The sequence below is a fragment of the Haemaphysalis longicornis genome, unplaced genomic scaffold (assembly GCF_048455015.1).
Source record: "Haemaphysalis longicornis isolate Haplotype H1 unplaced genomic scaffold, Haemaphysalis longicornis Haplotype H1 scaffold_8, whole genome shotgun sequence".
Taxonomy (NCBI): domain Eukaryota; kingdom Metazoa; phylum Arthropoda; class Arachnida; order Ixodida; family Ixodidae; genus Haemaphysalis; species Haemaphysalis longicornis.
The window spans coordinates 157,866,429-157,877,719 of NW_027526445.1; the positions used below are offsets into that span (position 1 = coordinate 157,866,429).

Consider the following 11,291-nt stretch of genomic DNA (forward strand, 5'->3'; position numbering starts at 1 on the left):
CGAATTCCAGATAACGGCTTGCAGAATCTCTGGTTTCACTCTTTGTACAGCCACGTGTGTGATTTGAAGTGTCGTCGCATGGGCAATTTTTGTGGGTGTCGTTTAAAGCTTTGCTTTCCAACCACCTTCACAGCGTGGATTGGAGCCAGTTTTTCCAGCATTGTATTGTTACTCCCTTGTACACAATCAGTGGCCAGAAATGTTGTTTATACTGCGAAGTCCCTTTGTTCATGCTTGTAAATGACAACTATACAACAGAAACAGCATTACGCATTGGTACCCTTAATGTTCGAGGTATGTCTGCGAAACGGAGACAGTCGCCTGTTCATGGAACACTAACTTGATGTTATAGCTGTACAAGAGACTAAGATTGAGATTCAAGAACAAACTCAGCGGATGGTACAGCCCTTTGCAGCATGCTACAATATCTGTGTGTGTCATGCCAACGGCTATTTGGAAGGGGGGGGGGGGATGTGCAATCTTTCTTCGCAAAATGGTGGGAATTGTAGACGAGACAGTTGTTAGCTAAACGGGCCGCTTTGACGTCTGCGATTTTTTCATATCTAAATAAGCAGTGGCGTGTGATGTGTGTGTATGCACCGAACGACGAAAATGAGCGCGGCTGTTCTTGTAGCGTGAGCTACACTCGCCGAGGTTGAGCAGTTTCGCGTGACTTCTGGAGAGGCGTGCTGCGCATGCGCGAAGAGCAGTGACGTCACACGGCGCACAGAACGTTGCTCGCTGCCCCGGTGTCTCTCACACAACCCACGCGCCCAGCGTCTTCGCCGACCTCCGTTCCGCACGTAACGGCCCGGTCCACTTGATGATCATGCGAGGGGTGGCCGGGTGTGTAACCGATGGCTCGTGCGTCGCAGCAACACCGGCGTGCGCCTGCGGAACCAGCTTAGCTCTGGGGCGATTGGTGGCGCTGCGTCGGAGCCGCTTGATAAATATACATGTGTCACATAATGCGCATACAGTGTGTGTGCGTCATTGAAGCATTAGTAAGCATGATAATCAAGCTAATCCTAGACAACCAGGGAAGCTAAGAATAACCAGCTGAACCTTGGCTCACGCTACGTATATCCTGACATAGCTGAGCTAAGCCACTGCTAATTATTATTTTTAACGCATTGGCCCATACCTGAAGTGTGAAAGAATTATCGCATTGCTAGGTGGCTTCAACTGTGCTTGCTATGCTGACGACAGATTTAAATAAAGCCTTCAGGGGTTTATCCAAGTGCGATTAGAGCAAAAATGGTATCGGTGCTGTGACAACAGCGCAGACGCATGCCTTGCGCGGCTGTCACGACGCAGATACTATTTATTGCCTTAATCGCATGCTGGTCCTCGTCATTCGCGAAATTTTCACATTTGGTCACGATGATTGGTCGTTCTGGCCTGTTGTGGTGAAGCCAACCTACGGCGATTTTAAAGTGTGCTTCGTAAGCTGGTTCACAAAGCGGAAACAAGCCAAAGCAAAAGAAGAGGTTTAGCTGGCACTGTTTTCAATATTCCACATTAATGCAAATGGTCGCGCAAAGAGCAACCTGGATGCAAGTTTAACGAGCAGCCTTAGAAGCAGCGTTCTCTAAAGTAGAAGACTGCGTCGAGTGACGTTCTATTTGAACGCGGCAAGTACGAATTCGCTCCTGCAGTAACCAAAGCCCTGGTCATACTAAAACCTAAAGATTGAATGAAGCAATGGGGGATTTACTCCGTATGTAATGTTACGGTGAATCGCAGGCAAGAGCACGAGCACGCCTTTCATTTCTTTGTGTGGCGGTCCACATAAATCTAATGCATCCGTCTAATTTTCCTTATATGATTGGTAAATCAATTTGCCCAATCCGAACTTCACCTATCGTGTAATGTGTTTGTTTTGTGTGCCCTCCCGCATAAATAACAGCACTTTAGTTCAAACAGTTCACAAAAGCCCAATATTAGTCTTTGTTCATGAAACATCAGAATCGTTTCCCTACACAGAATGCCACCCGGAACAGCTAATTTTTCTCAATGAATTTTTCTTTCAGTGCGTCCAGGTTATCTCCATCACACACCGTCCAAGTCCAGCGTCAGGTACTTTAGAGTCGGGCTCGCAGTCGTGAAAGAGGTCTCCACCCTCCAGGGAGGCCCGGCAACTTCTCCGCACTTCAAACACTCCCTCTTGAAATCCATGATGTGCTGCATGGTCAGGAACGTATAGAGTGCAAGGTGGTCCCTGAATGCTGTCGCCGCCCCCATTATGTTGTCTTGCGCTTCGGGCGAAGCAGACAGCACGTTGCACACGAGCCGCGTCTTGCCTCGCGGAGATCTGTCGTGCGGGTTTACAATCGACCTTAACTGATATACTGAACCGGCCGGATCTTCCACGATATACAGGGAGGCCCGGGTAATACAGGGGAGCTGACACAGAACCCAAAAAGCAATGGTATTGCCCGTCAAGCCGTACAAGTGCAAACATGTAACCATCGGGCAGAGTAACAACGCGTAAAGCGAATCGTCCGGAATCGTGCTGACGTCGATTTCGATGTGTTGTAATGTCTTACTGCAGCTTACGATGAGCTGATCTAGTTGGTCCTCCTCCAGAACTAGACGGGGCACCTTAAAGCACTGCAGTGACGGCGGCGACCCAAACTGCACGTCCAGCCACCCTTGCCCGGGCTCAAGAAACACGCACAGCGACCTGAGTTTTAGGAAGCCCTGTAGAGCCTGGGCCATGCTGATGTCGTTTTCGTTCACCACAATATCGACTTCGAGCATTTGGAGGCCTGGGCAGCTCTGTGAGACGTGCACCAAGTCGGTTGTGGAGATTATATTCACTGCTAAACACCAGAGGTGTTGGAGCCAGCCGAGGTTGTCCCAGATTTCGCTGCGGGAAATGTGCTCCGAGTTTATCTCTAGGCATTCAAGCCGTGGGCAGCTGCGACACAGCTGCTGCAGAACGTCGTCGTGAATCGGTACGTCTTCCGAAGTCACGAACCTCCTGAGAGAAGGCAGCGCCTCCAAAACGCGGACGTCAGTCGCAGCGAGCCTGTGGTGGCCGTAGAGCATGATGGCGCTGAGGGACGTGCAGTGTTCAAGAAAGGCCGACATGGCACGACGAGTGAGCGCGCTGCCGGGCATCAGCAGGTTGTTCAACCTGCTCAATCCAGTCGACGCTGTAGCCCCGACGTCGAAGTCTGCAGCTTCAGCGGGGATTTGCAGCGTGTGCAGCATTGTGGCGCGCTCCAGGATCTTCTGCATCTCCTGCGGGCTGTCCCCATGGTCAGAGGAAAGACGCACCACGGCGTACAGGGATGGGTCGAAGGCCAGCCTCATCCATCGCTGCGACACCTGAGCGATCACTTCAAGAAACCGCTGAGGTAGATACGAAAATATTTTGATAACTACCTCCGGAGGTAAGTCGTCGAATTCCATTGCTGATGCTGCTATGTGGTTTTCGTGCTGCGACTTCTTTTTCCTCTGCCTTCTGACGACATCCTTTGTAGCTTTGTGAAATTACACGCGTTTTTTTTTTAATGGTGATGATGCCGCATTTTTTCCACATACCAACCAACCTACATTGAGAATAGCTGTTGGGTACTCAATACCAAAAAAATTTAGTGCCCTTCCACTCTGTGAAGAAGGACGACCTGTAAAGCAGCACGCCTTCCACGGAGTGCACAAAACAAGACAAGTTTGTTTTTAATTCACGGCAGAGCATACTTCCTAGCCAATGACCTGAATGAAATTCGGAAAATACCCGAGCTTTATCCAAGCGGACAAACGTAGAGCTGTCTCCGTCCCGCGTCGTAGGCATCTTAATGTTTGTTTAATGCGCCAATACAATTCCCTCTACCACAGATGACACCGGACCGGTCGCATTGAGCTGTTTGACGGCCACGTTGGACATCGCGCCAACACAACGGACATGTCATCAGTGAGGGTGTGAAACCTATATCTGCACGTGCACGCCCCCCTCCCCCTACTGCCCTCGTCTCCCAACCCGTGCACGCATAAACCGGCAACCGGTCATGAGCGGGTGCTTAGAAGAGAAAGATACTGTCGAACATGTCACACTGACAGCGCTTTAAGCTGAACGAGTGATATTCGCCCATGTCGGCGTTCCAAAGCGGGCCAGTTGCTGTTCATCCGGGAGGGATTCGCAGCTACTCGACCACCTGGAACTTGAGGTGGAAACGGCGGCGGTTTTCCGTGGTTTTCGCGCCCATTCCCGCTTCTGTTCGGGCTGACGCTTCCTAAGTTTCCGCTGTTCTTCCTCCAAACGAGCGACATGCGTTCGTCCCATAGCGAGTTAACACCTCGAGGGCTTCGACCTCTATACTAGTGGACACACACGTGGGTGTCCCTCTCGCTGCCCAGTCGTAGACATCTCATTGTCTGTGCAACACACCAACCCAGACCCAAACCGCTTGATTGCGGAGGACAGCTGACTGGGCGCATCGAGCCATGGGACTACCATGTTTAAATCTCCCGCCACCACAAAGGGTACGTCATCGGTAGCGGCCTTAAGCCTTGCTGTGCATGCATGCCTCCTCCCTTCACCCCCAACGCGTTCACGCCTAAACACCTAAACCTGCAAAGGAGGATAGCTACAGGGGCACGCAGCAACGGCCGCGGCTACATTCTCGGCGGGGGCGGTGGCGGCGTCTTTCGGGCGTCTTTACACCCATTCGCGCTGGTGTTGATTCTCCGAAATCTTCTGATAACGGCCCTACTAGGCAGTAAAACAAACCAAGTCGTGATCCGAGCGCGCGTTATCTGAATGAGCTGATTAAGGAACATTGCTCAGATGCTGGTGTCATTATGCCCTGCGGTAAATCGCCACAGTACACGCGCCATCAGCAGGCTAGTCACGCTAGGCCAGATAGGGCGTACATATCAGCAGAATTGGTACCAATGGGTGATGAATATGAAGTCATGCCTGTCTCATTCAGTGATCATTGTCTGGTGTATTTTACTCTAGGAAGTATACCGAAACACTCTGGCTTTAATTTTGAGTTGTGGAAGTTTAATGATAAGCTACTTGAGGATGATTGCTTTCTAATCGGCGTCAATGGCCTTTTAGAAAAACTCTTGACAAAGTCGAATACCTTCATAGCGCCATGGGGAGAGTTTGAAAGCGAAGTTAAAATGCTTGCTAAGGAAAAAAGAAAGCGGGCTTAAGGGGCCATTAAAATACAAGTTTGTTTTATTCGGAAGATTTCGTGTTCTATAGTGCCGAAGCGCTTGTCGGGAAGCAAACTATGATTTATTCAATGCGAAATTAGTCAATTTAAGCTAAAATTTTGATTCTGGCGCCAAAACGTCTGTTTTAACGACGTTTGCAATGACATCATAAGAACAGGTCATTCCGCTAAACTTGGTGTGGAGCGGAGACAGGTTTACTGTTAGTTAACCGTGAAGGCGCCATCACACCGCGGCAAGCCGTTTCTGCCTTTGGTTTGTTTGTGAACGTATTTAAACCTGGTTTGTTTTTGTTCATGTAGAAAATAACTGTTTCTTGAAACATGGTGCTCGCTCGACAAATATGGTCACGTAAGACACCGTCCCTTGCGTCAATCGGCCAGTGACGTCTGAGACAACCCCAAAGCCCCGCAGGGCATGTGAATCAGTACCAACCAACAGCAGTACGCATCGGTACTTCTATGTTTACGTGTGCTTTCGTAACTTCCACTGTTGGTCTCACCATTCTTACTGCTTGAAAAAGAATGTGCCCTAAATTTATTCGCACATAGCTCGTTCGGCAAGCTTATAAGCTCTGCGTAATTTGCATTTGCTTTCGCCGGAATCCACCAATCGCAGAGCTGGCTGTTAGGACATCATAGGTTCTGTTGCGGGAAATGAGCTAGTGGATCGCATGGCCATTCCATTTTTTCCTAATTATATAGCTTATTTGAGTGAAGTTTGGAACATCCATAACCACATTTTTTGCCCTTGAGGCTCGCACTACCACCACCTGCTCGTGGTCTCCTTGCCTCCTCGCCACTTTCTCTCGCACTTCTTGTCCTTGCATCAGCCTTCTCTCTCTCTGCACTTCCCCGAGAGAATTTCCCTGTTAAGGGTCAGAAGAAAGCTTAACAGCTCCACCTTAAAAAAAAAATCGGACATAGAATTAGCAAGCGCAGGCCCGGGTGCATTCGGCAACACTCTCAAGTGAAAGTGTACGTCGGTCGCTAAAACTCGACTTATATACAGCCAAAACGTATTTCCAGTAAGGCATCATTGGGTGGAAACTGGGACTTGAATACGACGAAACGGCACTTGGGTCAGCCCAACGAGACAGGGAAACGAGAATGATGGGACTAACGCTAACAGCAGCAAACTCGGCTGAGAGATGTTTTAGCTCATGTTGGAGGTGGAACAAGAAGTGAGGGTAGATACATAACTGGATAGCGGGATGAGTTAAGAAAATTATCCTCGAAGAACGGTTTCCGGTACGGTGGTACAGAAAGGGGTCGGAAGAAACCCTCGTCCGGCAGTAGACAGAAATAGGTTGATGATGATAATGAGAACGCTTGTAGTGTTATTTTACGTGTTTTGTTTGCGGCGTGCTTTTTTTAGTTGGTCCTTTGCTTTTTGCGCAGAGTGCCTTTTTTACACGAAAGTGTTTTACTCCGGGATACACGAAGATTTCACTGACGTCATATCCGTCACGGAAATGACGCCAGTAGAACGAAGCAAGCGGCCTGTAGAGGGTGCACCACTGCACAGAGGGTCTTCTTGCGGGGGAGCAACCTTTACTACTATAGAGTACGTTATACTGAGGGTAGTTCGTTTTCGGGTTTTATATTTTAACACGTAAGTGTTTTATGCCGGGATACACTAAGATTTAACTGACGGAAATGACGTCACCGAAATGACGCCAGTACACCTTTGCCGAAGCGACCCACCAGCACAACGTTGCTCGCCAAGCACACCCACAAGACAGCCGCCGACCCGCAAATGATGCTCAGCTGCAGATTTCGCTGCACTATTCACTTTAGTGTTTTGCCGATTCCTATGACAGGGGAATCAACCACAGTCTTTTATCATTCACCACTAACGGCTATTATTAGAACTTACATATCATTAAAGCTATAGATGACTGGCAACTCACTTAATGCAGAACGACACCTTAAGGGGAATTCACCTTATTACATTCCTATCACACTAATTCATGGCCCGCGGGCTTCAAAGTCATCGGGCTCCAAAATATAACTTTTTATCAGCGAAGACTTGGTGCATGAAACGCTTTACCGAACTACGAAAATGTCCCTTACAGCCTAGTCTGCTTCTTTTAAAAATGTATCATTTCTGTACTAAAATGAAAGATAAACAAGAAACATCTTTCTTTGCATAGTTCGCACTTGATTGTGCTCGCTGTCTAGAAAGAAAGTTTTTTTTTTTTCACACCGAAGCGGTATATTTCTAAAATAAGCAAACTAGGCCGTAAGGGACGCTTTTACGTGTCTGTAAAACTTTTCGCATTGGACCACAGTGGCTTTTGATCCCGTGGGGTTTCACTCAGTGAGACCCATAGGAATGTGAATAAGCCACACGCCCATAGACGCGCCGCCATGTTCAGGGCGAACAAACGGTACCTTCGGCTCAGACCGACTGGTAGAGCTCTCGCTGCGCTTTCAATAGTACGATGCATTTCGGCATCCAAGAATGTATTACTGAGAACGACACTGGGCCGTTGCATGTTGGTGGTGAGCCACTCTACTGGTACGTGCTAGCAGAAGGTACCTTAAGATGTCTTTTTTCTCACCAACGCTGGTACCTGCAAATAGTTCTGCTCTGCTTCATTAGTGACATTTGTATTCTTTTCAGGCTTGCGCAGCTACAAGGAAAAAGGAGTTGGAATCTACAAATGCCGGCGTCGATCAGGAAGTCAAAAAGGCCACCACGGCCATCTTGTGGGACAGCAAAGAGACGATGCAATCAAGGTTGCCAGGTCTGGCGATTCATCGGCAAACTGGCGAATTTTTGAGACTCGTGGCGACAAAAATTTCAGTGTGGCGACTTCGCTACTTTCTGGTTCCATTGAGTATCGGAGATTTTACATATTTCCGGGCCCTTCCGATACCCCACTTTCCCAATAGGGTCATATATAACCTATCTGTGCATTCAGCCGTTGAGACAAACTGAACAAACAGAACGGAACAAACTTTTAGTCAGATGACGGTTATCTGACAAAACCTCGAATAGGCCCCAAAAAACCGGGCATGTGGTCCACGGGACGCAGGTCGCCATCCTCTGTTCTAGTCAGTACCTTAGATTCGAAGAGGGATGCCCGGCTGCGGTAGAATACAGGAAGCGCTAGGATCAGGCCACCGTCGGAAAGTATAAAAGCGCTTATGCTCGTCCTGCATTGGGGATATTTGAGAGTCCTATCGCGACAATAAAGCCTCTAAAAGTGGGTGACACGCATGTTGTGTCAAGTGCGAATTACGTTCGAAGGGGGGCTGCGAAGGAAAAAAATAAAACAAATGCCGAAAAAAAAAACTCCAACGAGTGAATTCCAAGCCAGAATAGCAAAGCTTCGATGCCTGGAGGCCTGGGAAACTAAAGGCTGAATAACTTTTGTTTTAACTGAAAGGTGACACCTGTATTGCTTTCCGCTTTGGTTGGACGAAGAACGATGCCTTCTTTGTACAGAAATAAATTTATTCTAGCATCTTGTCTCCCGTGTCTTTTACATTTTTACGTGATGCAAAAAAGCAGGTGTCACAAAATGTACGATGCGAGCCGCAAGCGCGAGATTCCGTTCCCCTGTGTGTACAACCCCGCCACTTCCCGTACGCACGCAGTGCCATCTACTGGTTCGCTTGGAACACTTCTTTTATTGTTTTCAACAACTTATTAAGTCTTCTGATCAGCCGCAATAGCCTAGGGGTAGGTGTTGAACCGAGCGACGCCGGGTTTGAACCTCAGCAGTGCTCTCAATATTATTGCTAAGACCAGTCATTTTTCTAAAGTAATATGTTCTCTCAGGACAATTCTACGTGCTCTTTCCGTAAAAGGTGGTTTGGTATCATTTAGATCGGTTTAAGGCCGCGTCACACCGGAAGTGCAGAGCTTGTACCAATCTGGGAACAGAATGTTGCCATAACACGTCAAACCAGTTGCTGACTTACTCGAACAGACCAATGCCGCACTCGGCTTCATTTTTAAACATGTCCCCCAGCGACCGTATTAATACACTGCATGACGGTAATATTTACTGCCTAATAAGGAACACGCGGAATCCAGCCAGTTACCAAGTCGGGCGCGAATTATAACCAACGATGCGGTGCAGCACACTTAGCGCTAAAAAGTGATCATTTCATTATAATGATCCACTCACGCAGCATTCATAAAGGCATCGAGGTGATTTTCTCCCCTGTTCAACCTCCATTTCTGACAGAAAATAAGCGAAAGTAAACTGTAGCACAGCGGAAACTACGAAATATTTACCGCTGAACGAGAAAATTTTTTCAGTTTTCATTTTCTTATTAAAGCAAGGATTACCACCAGGGGAACGAAATTCTAAAAACCCGTAGAACCGCGTAGAGCCAAATCGGAATAACGGACAATGCCCGCCTACGGCAAACACAGAATGAAATACGTTTCTTTGTAACTCGATTAAAAACAAGATAAGAGAAGCAATCGTTTAGAAAAACGGAAGGACGAAATGATCATCTTTGCGTGACAAGCGTATCTATTAACAAAATCATCCCCACTGTGATGTATCATACACTATCGCGTATGATACATCTTACATTAAAGAATATCATATACTAATGCGTACCATACACTAACGTGCACCATACAGTAAAATCACTATTCGTGCAGCCAAGCGCTTGTTCTTTTCCCCACAAAACTCTGTCAAAGCACTAAGAAGTCTGCACTATCTCTTCTATGAGCCGTCAAACATCTTGCAGTGGCCGTCTGAAAGGGGTCATCAGTTGCGACGAACACAACATCCACGTCCGAGGCCCAGAAGCTGCATCCGCCACTGCATTTCTTTCTCAAACTGGTCGACGTCACCGCACCCTCCTCCTCCTCCACGTCCAGTGGCGCCGGCGAACCCACGATCATGGCTCACGTGAGGAATCCTCGACGCGTCGTCACCTCCCTTCACATCTCCGCTGCTTCCGTAGCTGTCGCCACTTCCAGCCGCAGCAACCAGGTTCCATGGCTTCGGAGCGCTGGTCCCGCAAGGAATTCCTCCAGATGAACCCTCTTTCACTTCGGGTTTCTTGCCGTCGGGGAGGAGCTCGTCCGCCTCTCCTCGTAACGCTGCGTAGTGCTGCCTCCGTTGAGCTGGCGTCATCGGTTGCACGTTGGCGAAGAAAGGGCCACACACAGGCGCCCGAATCTTCTCTTCCAGCGTCGCCGGCGAGTCGGCCAGATCGTTCTCCCAGTTCTCACCATCCGGTGCGTCCTCGGCCGTGGCACATGATGGCGACGGCGCGCCCAAGGGTGGCCCACCAGTCTCGGTGGAAGTCGTGAGAAAGCGCTCCACCGTGTTCTTGGAGGGACAGGCGCCGATGTGTTGGTTCAACTCACTCGCGGGAACCACGTGGTCGGCGGAGAACGGGCACTGTCTCAAGTCCTTCTCCGGGTAGGCCTTTCGGCACTTCACGATGTGAATGGCGAGTCTGCCGCTCTTCACCTGGTGAGCGGGGTTGTAGGGGCAGGTGACCAGGGGTTCCTGTCTGGTCGAGAACGTGGCCATCGCTTGCTGCGTCGCACCACTGGCTTATTTAAGTAATCCAGGGGAGAAATGAATCGAAAATGGAAACGAAGCGGAAGCGAAGAACTGCGTTCCAAATCACGAGACGAGCTCACGTGCGCACGACCCCAGCGAGACAAGCGCGAGCGACGTGGGCTTTTGATGATGATGATTGTAATGAAACTGAAGAATGGGGTTGGAGCCGCTTAGCGCGGTTTGTCAATAAGCCGAGTTTTAATTCGTCATCGCCAGTGGAAGTTGGCTTTCCTGCAGTGCGTTTAGGGTGGACTACAGACGACATAAGAGACAAAAATCATTGTAGCGTTTCACTTTGTGAACACATGTTACGACCAAGCTACGTGCCATGTTACGTGCCATTCTTGTTCAGCACGTGCCTGGAGCGTGCTGCGGTGGCGCTCGACCGGTGACGATGATAACAGTGCGAAGAGGAACCACGGGCAGAGAAAAAGGAAAAAAAAACAAGCGCTGACTTTTAAATTCAATAAAAAATACACACTTAAATACACATCCAAGAAAACATTTCCCGGCAAGTCGCAGCGCAAGAAATTAAATGGTGAAGAATGGT

The 11,291-nt window shown here is 48.8% G+C and overlaps 1 protein-coding gene across 1 annotated transcript; it reads right to left on the reverse strand.

The window, feature by feature from the left end:
* Positions 1 to 9,574: 9,574 nt before the first annotated feature.
* Positions 9,575 to 10,823, reverse strand: LOC144149516 (uncharacterized). The gene has a single exon (XM_077681121.1). The coding sequence runs from the start codon at positions 10,706 to 10,708 to the stop codon at positions 9,932 to 9,934; it is 777 nt and encodes a 258-aa protein (XP_077537247.1). The 5' UTR covers positions 10,709 to 10,823; the 3' UTR covers positions 9,575 to 9,931.
* Between the last annotated feature and the right edge of the window lie 468 nt (positions 10,824 to 11,291).